This window comes from Excalfactoria chinensis, chromosome 5, assembly GCF_039878825.1.
Source record: "Excalfactoria chinensis isolate bCotChi1 chromosome 5, bCotChi1.hap2, whole genome shotgun sequence".
Taxonomy (NCBI): domain Eukaryota; kingdom Metazoa; phylum Chordata; class Aves; order Galliformes; family Phasianidae; genus Excalfactoria; species Excalfactoria chinensis.
This window is the reverse complement of record NC_092829.1, coordinates 41,283,538-41,296,291: the sequence shown is the minus strand read 5'-3', so window position 1 is coordinate 41,296,291 and position 12,754 is coordinate 41,283,538. Positions and strand designations below refer to the sequence as shown.

The following is a 12,754-nucleotide window of genomic DNA, read 5'->3' as shown; positions in this document are numbered from 1 at the left end:
AGTTAAATCACTTGAAGAGATCAACGGGTGAGCAACTTATGTAAACGTTATTTCCCCTTTTTACCTTCACCCTCTTGAAGAGCTTTCTGATCACCTACAGCTTCAGGAACCAATTTAGCATAGGAGTGTTTTTCACTGGAATCAAACTTCACAGTATCAAAGTATACAGATCCATTGGACACGTACCTGAAAAGTTAAAAGATAATTATATAGCTTACTTTTCTATCAAGACTTTAGTAAACTTTACACTCAAAATCACTAACCTTCTTACTTTCTCTAGTGAATTCACATACCACACAGTGCTAAAGTGAGCTGAAGTCTCACCTAAGTTTTAAGGCATTCTCATAAATACTTCAGATAAGCCACTAAATGTCAGAATAAAATTCACAGAAGAAAATTTTGTTAAATTCTCAAAGAGGTGAGATGCCAAATTAACAGTCCCAATAAACACATACAACATTCCTGTTCCTTTTTAATGTTTTGCAATAATATAATAAAAATCATATTTGTTTCAGAGCCCATTTTGTCCCCCCTTTGCTTTGCTGATTTTCTCTACTGCAAGAGTGATATGAAGTCTGAGAAAAAAGTTTTAGGACCACAATGAATGCTCATAGTTCAACACAGATCATCTTCAACTTTGTTGTTGTTGTTTATTTCTTGTGAAGAAAATTGTAGGTTTAAAGCAAGAAAAGCAAGACAACTGATGGCAGCCTGAACAACAGCTTTGCTTTCTTCACAATATAAACATCCACACTGAAAAACTGATGCCAACAAGAGAACGAACATTCAAAACTTTCAATCAGGAATCTATCCTGATACTTAAGAACTTCTAGAGGATTAGTCCCGCTTTCTCAAGCATGAGACAACGGCAGACTCTAATTTCAAAATAATTTGTTGTTCTCTGTCTTGTTTTTTTAATCTATGTTATTTACAACTGATATCCACCAATCCACTCAGGGACATAGTTTTGAAGCCCCTATAAGTCAAAGCTGTAAGACTGTAAATTAAACTCAGCCCAAGTGATTTGGACTTTGATTATTTATTTTAAGGAAAAAGGATCTCACCATCTTAATGTAATAATCTAACTTGTCCCTTTGAAAATTACAAGAATAGAGTAGCAAATTTTCATCAGGTTAAATACAGCAGGTCTTACACAAAGAACTCTGAAATGTCTTTATTTGATGAAATGCTACTTTTGGAAAAGAACTCCATTTCATACAATAACAGAGTTCAAAGTGAGTGTTGAAGGCAATCACTCTGGCTCTGATACAGTATAAACACACAAATGCATTCAGTAGCAAGCTTACCCGTAACCATTATCCACAATCTTTTTCACAAATGCCACAATTTCTGGCACATATTCACTAACTCGCGTTAAAACATCTGGAGGTAAGACCTAAGAAAGTAAAAAGTAGCATTTTATACATATATAAATACATATACACAAATATACACAACATATATGTCATATACTCATATAGTGACCTGCTTAAAAGGCAACAGAATCTGAGATTCCTCCTTTAAGCTCTCTGCTCTGCAACAAACGGCTGTGGTGATTTTTTTCTCAGTCCCTAAGGCCATGTTATCAACACACTAGTGCAAGAGATAGGATGCTGCACTTCTGGCAGAACAGGCAGCATGCCACTTTGGTTTGGAAGTAAATAAATAAACCTTTGCTATTCTGATCTACTACACATGACATAGTATTGCACCTGTAAATCTGTTCTTGATTGCCATTGCTACCACACAATCTAAAATATGTAGTCAGTGATAAGTAGGTTGGTAAGGCTCTTCCATGCAGCAAACAGGATATCTGAAATTTCTGGATCAGTTAATGATTTTAAGGCCATTTCAGACCAAGGAGGGATGGAGTACATGCACCAGATCTCAGTTGGCACTGGTAAAATGCACAGTTGTGTTAAGATTACTGGGTTGGAAACAAAGTACATGCTAACTTTGTAACTATGTATTCATATCAAAAATTAAAGGGAAAAAAAATGTATAAGGTTGAAATGCAAGGTCTTTGATAGGTATTTAGATACTTGTACTGTAAACCGTATTCTGAATATTATGAGGCATGGCACATACACTTTTAAAACAGAGAAGAGTTTGTTTACTTACGTTGAGAGCTTCCATGTCTTTGTGAAATTCCCCTTCCCAGAATTTGGGGAGCTCTGAGAATATGGAATTGTCAGTCACTTGGCTGCCAAATTTTGAGTCCAGCCAGTCAGACAGTAAATCTTTGGCTTCTTCCAATAGTATCTATTAAACAGTAATTACAAGTCACATTTTTATCTTATCGTCCCTCATATGTACAGATAAAATACCAGAGAAAGGAATGCTAGTTATAATGGCATCTGTTTTGATCAGTCACTTAAATAGGCACATGAAATTTACGTGGTGCATATCAGTGAAAGACGTTTAACAATTGGAATCCTAACATGGATACATTTCTCAGTCTTATACTAAGAGATATCAAACAAACAAACAAATAAAAAAATCAACAACTTATAACTCAGAAGGTGTAACTGGGTAAATTTTAGCTGCTTTCTGTTCAGTTAGTATACTTTTATAATGACATCTGATTCAACAGTAGCTTTTTTTCTGTTTGTTAAGGGGTTTTTTAAGATATGCCAGCAAGGGGGCACATTCCTTATGCTTCCTGCATTGTATAGAAGGAATAATCTGAAAGCAAGAAAAGAGGAATGTGGAAGCCAACTATTAAAAGCTAGTTATTTTACTGCCAGACTTGTTACTGGAACAGTACTGAAGCCCAAGGAAGTCAACAGGATTACTGTCACTAATTACAATAGTTTTCAGTACAAAACTTTTCCCAAATGTAATTATTTTTTATGTATATTTTCTGATCAGAGATGGAAGCAGTCGTGCAAAACTCCAACTAATACCAGAACGTCAGATATGATTGTGCAACAGTGTGTAGTACAACATCTAGAGAAACTAATTTCATCAAGCTAAAAAACAACCGAAGAGAAAATCTCAAATAGATGCAAAATAAAAAACCTTTCTGGAAAAGTAAAGCTAGTGAGCTGCTATCACAGCAAGAGGAGGGGATTCAAAAACAAACACTGGAAAAAACAGCATCCTAAAACTATATAGCTGAACTCAGGAATCACTGTAGTGAATGCTAAGCACTGGAAAGTACTTAGACCCACTATCCTTATTTTTGTAAACCTCTATACTGTTTCAGGAATTACCACAAGCAAAATATTATTTGTAAAGCCATAATAGTCACAAAAATCATTCTAAAAGGAGTTCAAACTGACCTCATGACATCTGCTGATCTCTTCTGCAGGGAGATTTGCTTGCACAGCTTCTTGTAGAGGGTCAAAGGCAGACTTCACTGCATTCTGAATTTTTTCCAACATCTGCCTTTTATCTGGGTCTGTTGTCTCACTTAATTTAACTGAAAAGAGCTACAATCAAAAAAAGGTTTAAAAAAACAAGCAACTTGTAGTGCAGTTGGGCCAAATTCCACACACAACATACTAACTTAGCCACGTAATGCCTTGCTTGTGATAATAAATTATCCTACAGCTTTGTTATTAGACTACCTAAATATATTTCTCATCAGAAACAAAGGTGAACGTATATTCACTAGAGTAAAAATCTGCTCCATGTTTGAATTGAGTTTTTCAAAACAGTTATAAATTACCAAATCATAATTACTGTTTTTAATAATTTTCATTTTCTATGTAGTTGATCACTTCAATTATGTAATTATCCCCAAATCTGAAATGGAGAAGCTTCAACATGAAGATTAAATGCTATGCTTCAAAGGTATGTTAGCCAATGACAGTTGGGCAAAATTTCCATGCTACCTAATTCCTAGGCCCATATTCCATTCATTACAGCAATAATCTCTTTGTGATCCGTAGCTCTAAAACGACTAGAGAATTACCTTCCCCCACCTTTAATCCAACATACACAATTTATTAAATCCCTGAAACTTTGGAGACTTTTTGCTCTTTCAAAGGCCATCATCAGTGGTACAGAGGAGAAATCTCACAGGTATCTACAGCTTTAAAAGATTATGGACATACCACCATTTAAAAACTTTTGAAGTTTGCATTCTAACAAATAAACAACTAAAAGTTTTATTTTTCCCCCAATACACAACAACATTATACACATTGACACACACAGTAGTCAACAACAAAGAAATAAGTTTTATAAATAGTTCTTATTAATTCTAGAACAACGGAAAAACCAATGTGAAACACAGTTCCAGTAACGCTTCTTATCTATGTGGAGTCTGTTCAATAGAATAACAGAAACATACATGAAGTTTAATTAGGCAGCAAAGTCTGAGATGCTCTTTAGATACTTTGCTACGTTCCTGAGTAAGAACTAAAGATGCTATGAAAGATTACATACTGAGCCCACCTCTGAGGCAGTTTTAACATCTTCAAGTAGCTGAGCTGGTGTTGATTTGTTCTTCCTATACTGTTCAAAAAGGTAATTTTGTCTTGTTCTCTTGATGATCTGCAAAGCAGAAACACAAAAAGTTAGAGAAAAAGTAAATAAACTCTACTCAACATCAATGCTTTTCAGAATCCCTACATACTTAACAAGGTACAAGAAACACAGGCAGTAATGTAAATCAAACACACCGTACACAGCACATTCAATATCTCAACAGAATTAATTACGTATGTCAACAGCAGACAGTTAAACAAGGAAATAAGATATCTGCATCAAATGCTTAATGCTTATGATTTATAAAAGCATTCCGTTGGGTACAAAAACAACGTCTTCTTTAGAAATAAAAAAATCAGTGACTTTGTATCCAAAATAAATGCCTTCTTAAGTATATAATTGATCTTGGCTTATCAAATGGCAATTACACTCTGAATTCCATGCACAAACTGCAGTAGTTTAGATCACAATTTAAAAAAAACACAACGTACCTTATCATCAATATCCGTAATATTCATACAATAGAAAACATCAAATTTAAAATAATCCCTTAAGATTCTTCTCAGGATATCAAAGGAGATGTATGACCTAAAAACATTAAAGTTTGTTGGGTTTTTTTAAATGATCAGCTTAAACTTAGTTCTATTTCATGCAATAACTACTTTAACCTCAGTCAATACTTCTGTAGCAGTTTCAACTTTTCCTCTTTCACTGGAAAGTTTTTCCCCCATGCAATGACAGAATATATTTCTAACCCCAAGTTTCAAGAGCTGAGTCTAACAAAACTACTTGCCAGAAAGACACTCATCTAAACAAAGCACAAGGGCTGCTCTGAAGGTAATGCCTTCTATTTTATTATGTTGGCCCACAATATCAGAGGTGGGTGTTGATGGTATGGCAGTAGAGATTGAACCTTCCCACCAACAATCCATTATATTTTATTGCCATGTAATGGATGGAAGCAGAGGGGCAGTCTGACAAAATGGTGTCTGATGTGGAAGTGCAGATGAAGAAAAGGTGTGACACTGAATTGCACCATGCAGAAAAAATGGCACCCACTGACATTCACCAACATTTGCTGAATGTTTCTGGAGACAGTCCAGTGGATGTGAGCACAGTGAGGCTGTGGGTGGTGCATTTCAGCAGTGCCAACAGTGGGTCACCTCTGCTAGCGCAGATACTTATAAGTATGGCATGCGGGCTCTTCATCACTGGCAAAAATGTAAAACTAATGATGGTGACTATGTTGAAAAACCGTTTTGCAGCTGAGAATTTGCTCTACCAGTGTTAGTGTGCTATTTGTATCTGTTGGAATATCCCTGGAAATAAACGGCAGGCATTACCTTCAGAGCAGTCTACACACATTCTTCTATTTAATTCCTTGCTTACTGTACACAAAGTTATTACTCACACCAAAATTAGAAACTACAGTACCTGGCATGTCCCATGTGAGAAGCATCATATACTGTTGGACCACAGCAATACCATGTGACTTTTTTTCCATTCTGTGGCTGAAATACTTCCTTAATTGAAAGGGATAGGACAGTGAGCAGAAAGAACTGAAGACCTACAATCTCAACCAAAACCACCACATTTGGAATACCAGAACGTGAAAATATAGTGTTTATTCCTCCCTCAGTTTTAATCAAAGAAAAGGTTACCACTGGCACATAAGAAAGAACAAAAGCAGCCAGGCCCTGCTAGCTGCACTCTCATCAATTCAGATAGCAAATTAAAAAGATTTCGATTAGGCAAGCTATTTTCCAAGCTGTGCATGTGAAATGGAACATTAGGCACAGAAGAAGGTTATATGGTATTGAAAGTTCACACATTCTTGGATATTACATACCATATAACATCAGTGCTCTCAGTATTACCTCTCCTTCCCAAAGCACCTTCAACCAAGCCCACCGGATGCTTTGCCAGTTTATACCACAATCTTACAATGTGCAAGATTTTTTATATGCAGAGCAAAATATTAAAAAAAATAGAAACTGATTTTATTCTGTTTACACTGCCTATACTTATCTAAATTACAGAGAAGAAACACTGGCTATTCTAGATGATGATAAACTGCTATTTCGTATTACACATTAAGGAATATACACATACAAACACACACATATATTTACTGTGCACATTATGGCACCTGCCTCAGCAAACACACTTGACTAAGGCAACATCTCTGTCACCTTCTTGTCACAAAACAAAGCTCAGAAACTTGTCTATTGATTTGGAATACAATTAAGCAAACATTTGATAACTCTCCCATCTGTGTTTTAAGGAGATTTTCAGTTTTCCTTCATTTGGTCACCTTATTGCGAGTCAGGCTGTTGTAGAGGCAGAGTCTAGAATGTTTTGTCCCTTCAGGAGGAGACCAAGGGGGCTGCACACGCTTGCCTTTACCTAGAAGAAACACAATTTAAAGAGAACTGAAAATGTAAACAAACTTACAGTATAACATTTCCTCCTTATCACACTGTTAGTTCTATATATACATATATATACATACGTATAATTATGGAAAACAACCCCAATCTTAGTAGTCTAAACTACATTTGTTAGAGCTAAAGCCACTAAAAAGCCACTAAAAGCAAACAATTTCAATTTAATTTATAGATAATAATCTAACTTGCAACTTCTATTCCCTTTTGATTTAAGTAATGGGGGAAAAAGGGTATACAAGTGAGAGCATGCAATCAATTAAGCATTAACAAAAGATCGTAAACTTAATGAAATACTAATAAGGTGTTATGGCAGTCCTGGGCTTTCTGCAATGCCACTGGTTTCAATGTGAGAGGCTAAATTTTGCCACTAAGGAGAGCAGATAAAGCTCAGGTGGCATTAATGAACAATACTCAAAGGAGACAGGAAGAAGTGCAATGTCTGCTTTGCGGGGAATTTTCACATTTTAAAACCTGACTTTAAAGTAAACTTTGTAACACAGTAGAAATTCCTAAACAATGTTATGTGTATACAAATAGTGTAATATAAACTACGGAGCAAAATGAAAGTGTTGTCAAAACAGAAAGTTTATACTTCATCACTAGAATTCAAAGGGCTTTTTCTTTCCCAAATTCCTTATTTTTGCTTCAGTATTTTTCTGTATGAACATCACCAAAATAACTGTATCCAGAAGAAATCTGGTTTCAACAAATCAGTGTTCACAAAACCAAACCACATTTTTTTCATCACAACAAATACCACGCACTTGCTGTAAATGGTAGGATGGTAAGTCCAAGAGCCACTTTTCAAAACACCGAAGATCCATTTAACATGGAATATTCTGTACTTCCTATGTGGGGGGGTGTCAAACACACCTTGTCATTTTTGGAAGGGTGGAGCATCCCTGTGCACTGCTGCTTTCAGCTGCTGCACGTTAAGGGTGGGACAGAGCAGGGTTATGTTTGCATTTATTTTCTTCTCAATTTTTAACATTGTTAAACTCTTTTTATAAAGAATAGCACGAGCACAGCATCTGTCAAAGAGCTGCAGTTAGCAATACACAGGGCTGCTTATAGCTGCAATGATGTACTGCTAGTTATTGCATTAAGCTGGAATGGAAGCAAAACAGAAAACTCAAAAATACAACAAAGCTGTCAGGTTAATATATACAGTACAATCCTTAGGAATTCCCAATGGTGTGCATTTTAACTGCAATTAAAATAGCATATAAACTATTTGTTTTGACAACAGAACTGCCTTATGATCCTATCATAAGATGTTCTTCATGAAATCTGTTTCTCTAATATCTTCATACAAACACTTTGACTGAAAACCTACAAGTTACATAACATAAATACCTATGGCATACAATACGGGTAATCTCTTCCTTATCTCCCTCCTTTTGAATAACTGCCTAAATAAGAAAAAAAAATAATCACAGTACTTTAATTGTCTCGTTAAAGGACTCCATTTGATGTCCATCTTATGGATCCACAGAACTGTGTTTATTCCATATATTTTATTGTATGTTACTGACTTAATTGCTATAGCCGAATATCCATAATGCAGACCATACAGCAAGGTATGGGTTTGTTTACTCTTTGATCTAGAAGATTACCTTGGTATGCTTAATTGCGGCTAAAGTTTCCCTCAAGGGAGGAAGCCTACGTGGGTTAGTCTAACAAAAGATAAAGCAGTAGAGCTTTTTTTCAACTTACAACCACACTAAACATGAGGAAACAAACAAACAAACAAAAAGATACTGCACCCCAAAGTTCCCAGTTTGTGAGCAAGCTGTCCACTACACAGAAACCAAGGGCAAAGCAACAGACATGCTTTTCAGTGTGCTCAAACACATCCCTGCCAACAGTAACTTCCCCCTGCTGAATCAAAGCTCGTTTGCTCTAAGCCACTTCTGGGGCACTATGATGTACCCAAAAACACACTGACAACACATCCAAGGCCTAAGAAGCATGGCAGATCCATGTGATATTTCATACTGAATACTGCAGAGCATCTCTTCAGGACTTCCAGCAAGTATACACAGATCATAAAGCCAACAAGACACATTCATTGAGAAAATGAGGCTTAATATCTAAGATTTCATGGACAAGAAAACTGAAAGCTTTTCTCTTCTTGCCCCACCTTGATCCATGAAATCCTGCAGGCAAACAGCAGTTAGTGGCATTAAATCTGCTACCAGAGCCAGTGGTACAGCTGAGATCCCTCCACTGCTGAAAGGAAATCAATAACCAGCACAAATGCATGCAGGCACACACATGGATACAAAACCCACTCGTTAACTGCTGCTCTGATAGGAACTGAGAACAGTATGATGACAGGTTGTGAGAAGATGGCATTAGAGTCACATTAGTCAACAACCGTCAGTCAAAATGACAAACGCCTTCTGCATTCATTTACAGATCTTGCAAGCACTATAAACCAGCTCCGTGTCATTGTCATTATTATTTCATGACTCCCAGAGCGAGGCTCTCACTATAAAGCAATGACATTAGGCTAGCTCACTGGAAATCATCTAAGAAGAATGATGCAGCTCCCAAAAATGCCAGCACCCATATGGTTACTCCACGACCTGGATTAACCTGTTAGTATTTCCTCAAGTCATTGGCAACCCCCAAATGACCAGGATTAAAAGAGAACCCCAAACATTCCTTTCAAAATTCAGTGTTAATAGCAATCTTCAGAAGCCGTATGCAGTTTATTACAAGAACTATCGAGTTACCCTTAAAGGGAAAAAAATCACAGACTGAACAAATCGTGCTATTGTAGGAAAACAGCCAAAACCCACATATCCATTTACTATTCATCGGCAAGCTCTCTAAAAAAATACAAATAATCAAATTCTGTACATTGAAGAGTTTTATAACCAAAGAGTTGTGGAAACAGCTGTAACACTCAAATAGCTCAGGATTCATCAGTTACACAGTAATGGTATGCAAGAAGAGTTTCAGGAGCTTGAATACAAGTGGATACAGTAAACTGTAAAGTGTACAAGAGAGTAAGAAAGGAAACTTTTAGTTCTCAGTAGGAAAAATCATTACAATGGCAGCTAGTCTACAACCTGCCCACCAAGTTCATATTACTCACTTGTTTGAAGTTTACAAGGGTCATTTTTTTCACTGCTGCCATCATAGATTGCTTCTATGTGTCTGTACCACCGGACAACATGGAAATACTGGTCCACAGGTGGTCCCGAAAACTTTCTGAACACCTCCACATCTGCATGTGAAAATGTGTACCCCTGGATATAACTACGAGTGCTCAGGTACTCGTTCAAAGCCTTCACCCTGGCTTCCTCTTCACTAATGCTCAGAATAAAACTGTAGCTGGAAGCTGTAAAGACAGAGGTACAGGACATTTAGTCAGCATTAAAAGAAGAAGATCCCATGACCCAAATATATCCTTATACTACACATCACCCCCTTCAAATTAGCTCTGGTAACTGACAAGAAAATTGAGACAAATGTATTTAATACAAGATAATGAATAACTATGCATTTTCTATTAATAGGTTTATGTTCACATCGTGGTACATGATTGTCCTACACCACCCTCTCTCCTCAGACATGAATAGCTCTTAAAATGAATATGATTAAACAGACATACAGAAGGACAGTGGCATGTGCTTCTCCTTCACAATTGTTCTGTGATTTATTTGGTACACGAGCAATGCAGGTTTAATTACGTCTCATCCTTGCAAACACAAGAATGTGCTCCTATGGAGGAAGCAGCCAAAGGGATGCTCACAGTAATGGCATGCCCTCTGCAAGCAGGTAGATATGAAGCCTAACACGGATATTTTCCTACGGTGACTCAACATTTGAAACTCTGTTAGTGTTCAAAGCACTGTGTAAACATTAAGCCACCATCCTGCTTGGGTAGTTAGCCAAGAAAGTAATTTAAGATGTGGCCAAGGACAATAATGTGTGAGGGAGGCAGCAATGGAACACCTGTCCCTATTCCCAAATTCTACAAGGACCACAGTCACAGGTGCTGCTTTCTGCACTGACAGAGCCTTTGCTGCACAAGCAGTTTCCAAAGCACTGGAGGTGCCCACAGGCCAATGCTCTTGGGAAGGGAAGGATGAAAGGTGCCCAGGGGAAGCAGGGGAGGGTGGAAGGAACTGCAGAATCATAGAATGACCTGGGTTGAAAAGGACTAAAATGATCATCCAGTTTCAACCCCCTGCTATGTGCAGGGTTGCCAGCCACCAGACCAGGCTGCCCAGAGCCACATCCAGCCCGGCTTTGAATGCCTCCAGGGATGGGGCATCCACAGCCTCCTTGGGCAACCTGTTCCAGTGCATCACCACCCTCTGGGTGAAAAGCTTTAAATAAAAGTTGTTTTTTTTTTCACGTGCACACAAGTATTATCAGTTAGGACCTTACGAGCAACTCATTTCCTGTATGAAAATCAATCATTAAAGTAACCTAGTAAAAATTAAACAGCTGCTCTCACGGGAAAGAGTAACTCTGATAAGAGGGAAACGGCAGCTTGATGCCAAGCACATTTGTGTTTGACTTTCTTGAGCACAAGCAAGGTAGGTGGCACACCACTTCAGAGCCCATCAGAACAGATTTTAGAAAATCAGAGGTAGAAAAAATAAAAACTAGAGGTCACCAACAACATTAAAAACTCAAACACTGAGTCAGGATCACCCTGTGTTCTCAGTCCTTCCCAAGGGCTGTCCGTGTAACTGTTAATTCTAAATAAGGAATAACAAGTCAGTAACTGCTCACAGTGAGACCCCACACCTAGTTTTACCCAGCTGAATGGGATTCAGCTTTGGCACACATAGTTACTTCAACTACAGACTTTTCAGGCTCTCAAATATTTACTGATATTTATCAACACAGAACTTCACATGTTTATACAGATTAAGTAGTTTGAAACAGTTACCTTCACGAATTATGGAAACGTAAGACAAGTGAATTTTGTGTCCATGAATCATATGAAGGAAAAACAAAAAAAAACAACTGCAGGGGTAATCTGTGTAGAAATGGAGCTGTATCTCAAAGGAAAGATCTTTAAAGATCTGTTGCAAGGAAAACAACACTCCACTCACTAAGTATTATTAGGGTTATTATGGCCATTAATCATACACCAGGCTGCTAATGGGGATCAACTCAGTGTATCTGAAACAATATAACTGCCTTCCAACCACATCTATAAACCAATCTAAAATGGAAGTTGTACAAACTTACACACAAATAAAACAAAGATGACAGAACAGGTACACGCTACTTTTATTGAGGAGAGGCAGCAAACACTGCTGGTACCAGTTCAGTCAGACAAATTTTGTTTGAACAATCTCAGCATGCACGTTAATACCTGAAATTGTAAGTCTGACATTATGTCCCAGTATAAGAGCAGCCAACTCAGAAGCGTGATACATCAGAGAAACCAGTTAGCCCAGGGAGCCTAATAGAAGGATGTCTTTAAGTTGAGACAGATCACTGACTCAAATTCAGCTCCGACAAAGAATGAGTACAATAACACTGTACTTGGAAGGCAACATACCAGAGAAGTGTGATTTGCTTTTAAGGAAAATAGATCAATCAAAACTATCTTTCTATTTAAAGTCTGTTCCAATCTCATTGCTATTGCAATAAAAACAGAAGTAATCACTCTGCACAAGTTTGTTTTCTTGGTATTTATACCTGCACTCTCAATCCCTCCCTGCCAGCATCTCACAATACCTTCAATTCATTACACGCTTCCACTGAAATACTTCCTGGTCTCTCTCCATGTACTTTCCTCACACACCGCAGCAACTCCAGGCTCTCCTACATCTCTGACCCATCTTTGCTCCATCTGCCAGCTGTCTACAAAGGGGCAGCCCCCTGCAGAA

At 37.5% G+C, this 12,754-nt stretch overlaps 1 protein-coding gene across 3 annotated transcripts in view; it reads right to left on the bottom strand.

Annotated features, from left to right (window-relative positions):
• Window positions 1-12,754, bottom strand: part of CARS1 (cysteinyl-tRNA synthetase 1) — a 32,794-nt gene that overhangs the window by 17,916 nt on the left and 2,124 nt on the right. The window contains exons 2-11 of one of the 3 annotated variants that reach the window (XM_072337937.1): window positions 12,235-12,378; window positions 9,991-10,236; window positions 6,752-6,843; window positions 5,872-5,960; window positions 4,929-5,025; window positions 4,405-4,503; window positions 3,285-3,434; window positions 2,122-2,262; window positions 1,308-1,396; window positions 65-186 (exon numbers count right to left, since the gene is read on the bottom strand). In XM_072337937.1, the coding sequence (XP_072194038.1) occupies window positions 65-186; window positions 1,308-1,396; window positions 2,122-2,262; window positions 3,285-3,434; window positions 4,405-4,503; window positions 4,929-5,025; window positions 5,872-5,960; window positions 6,752-6,843; window positions 9,991-10,236; window positions 12,235-12,298 (1,189 nt within the window). In that variant the 5' untranslated portion in view covers window positions 12,299-12,378. The remainder of the gene's footprint in view (window positions 1-64; window positions 187-1,307; window positions 1,397-2,121; window positions 2,263-3,284; window positions 3,435-4,404; window positions 4,504-4,928; window positions 5,026-5,871; window positions 5,961-6,751; window positions 6,844-9,990; window positions 10,237-12,234; window positions 12,379-12,754) is intronic. The other 2 variants (XM_072337938.1, XM_072337940.1) reach the window with 2 other exon arrangements.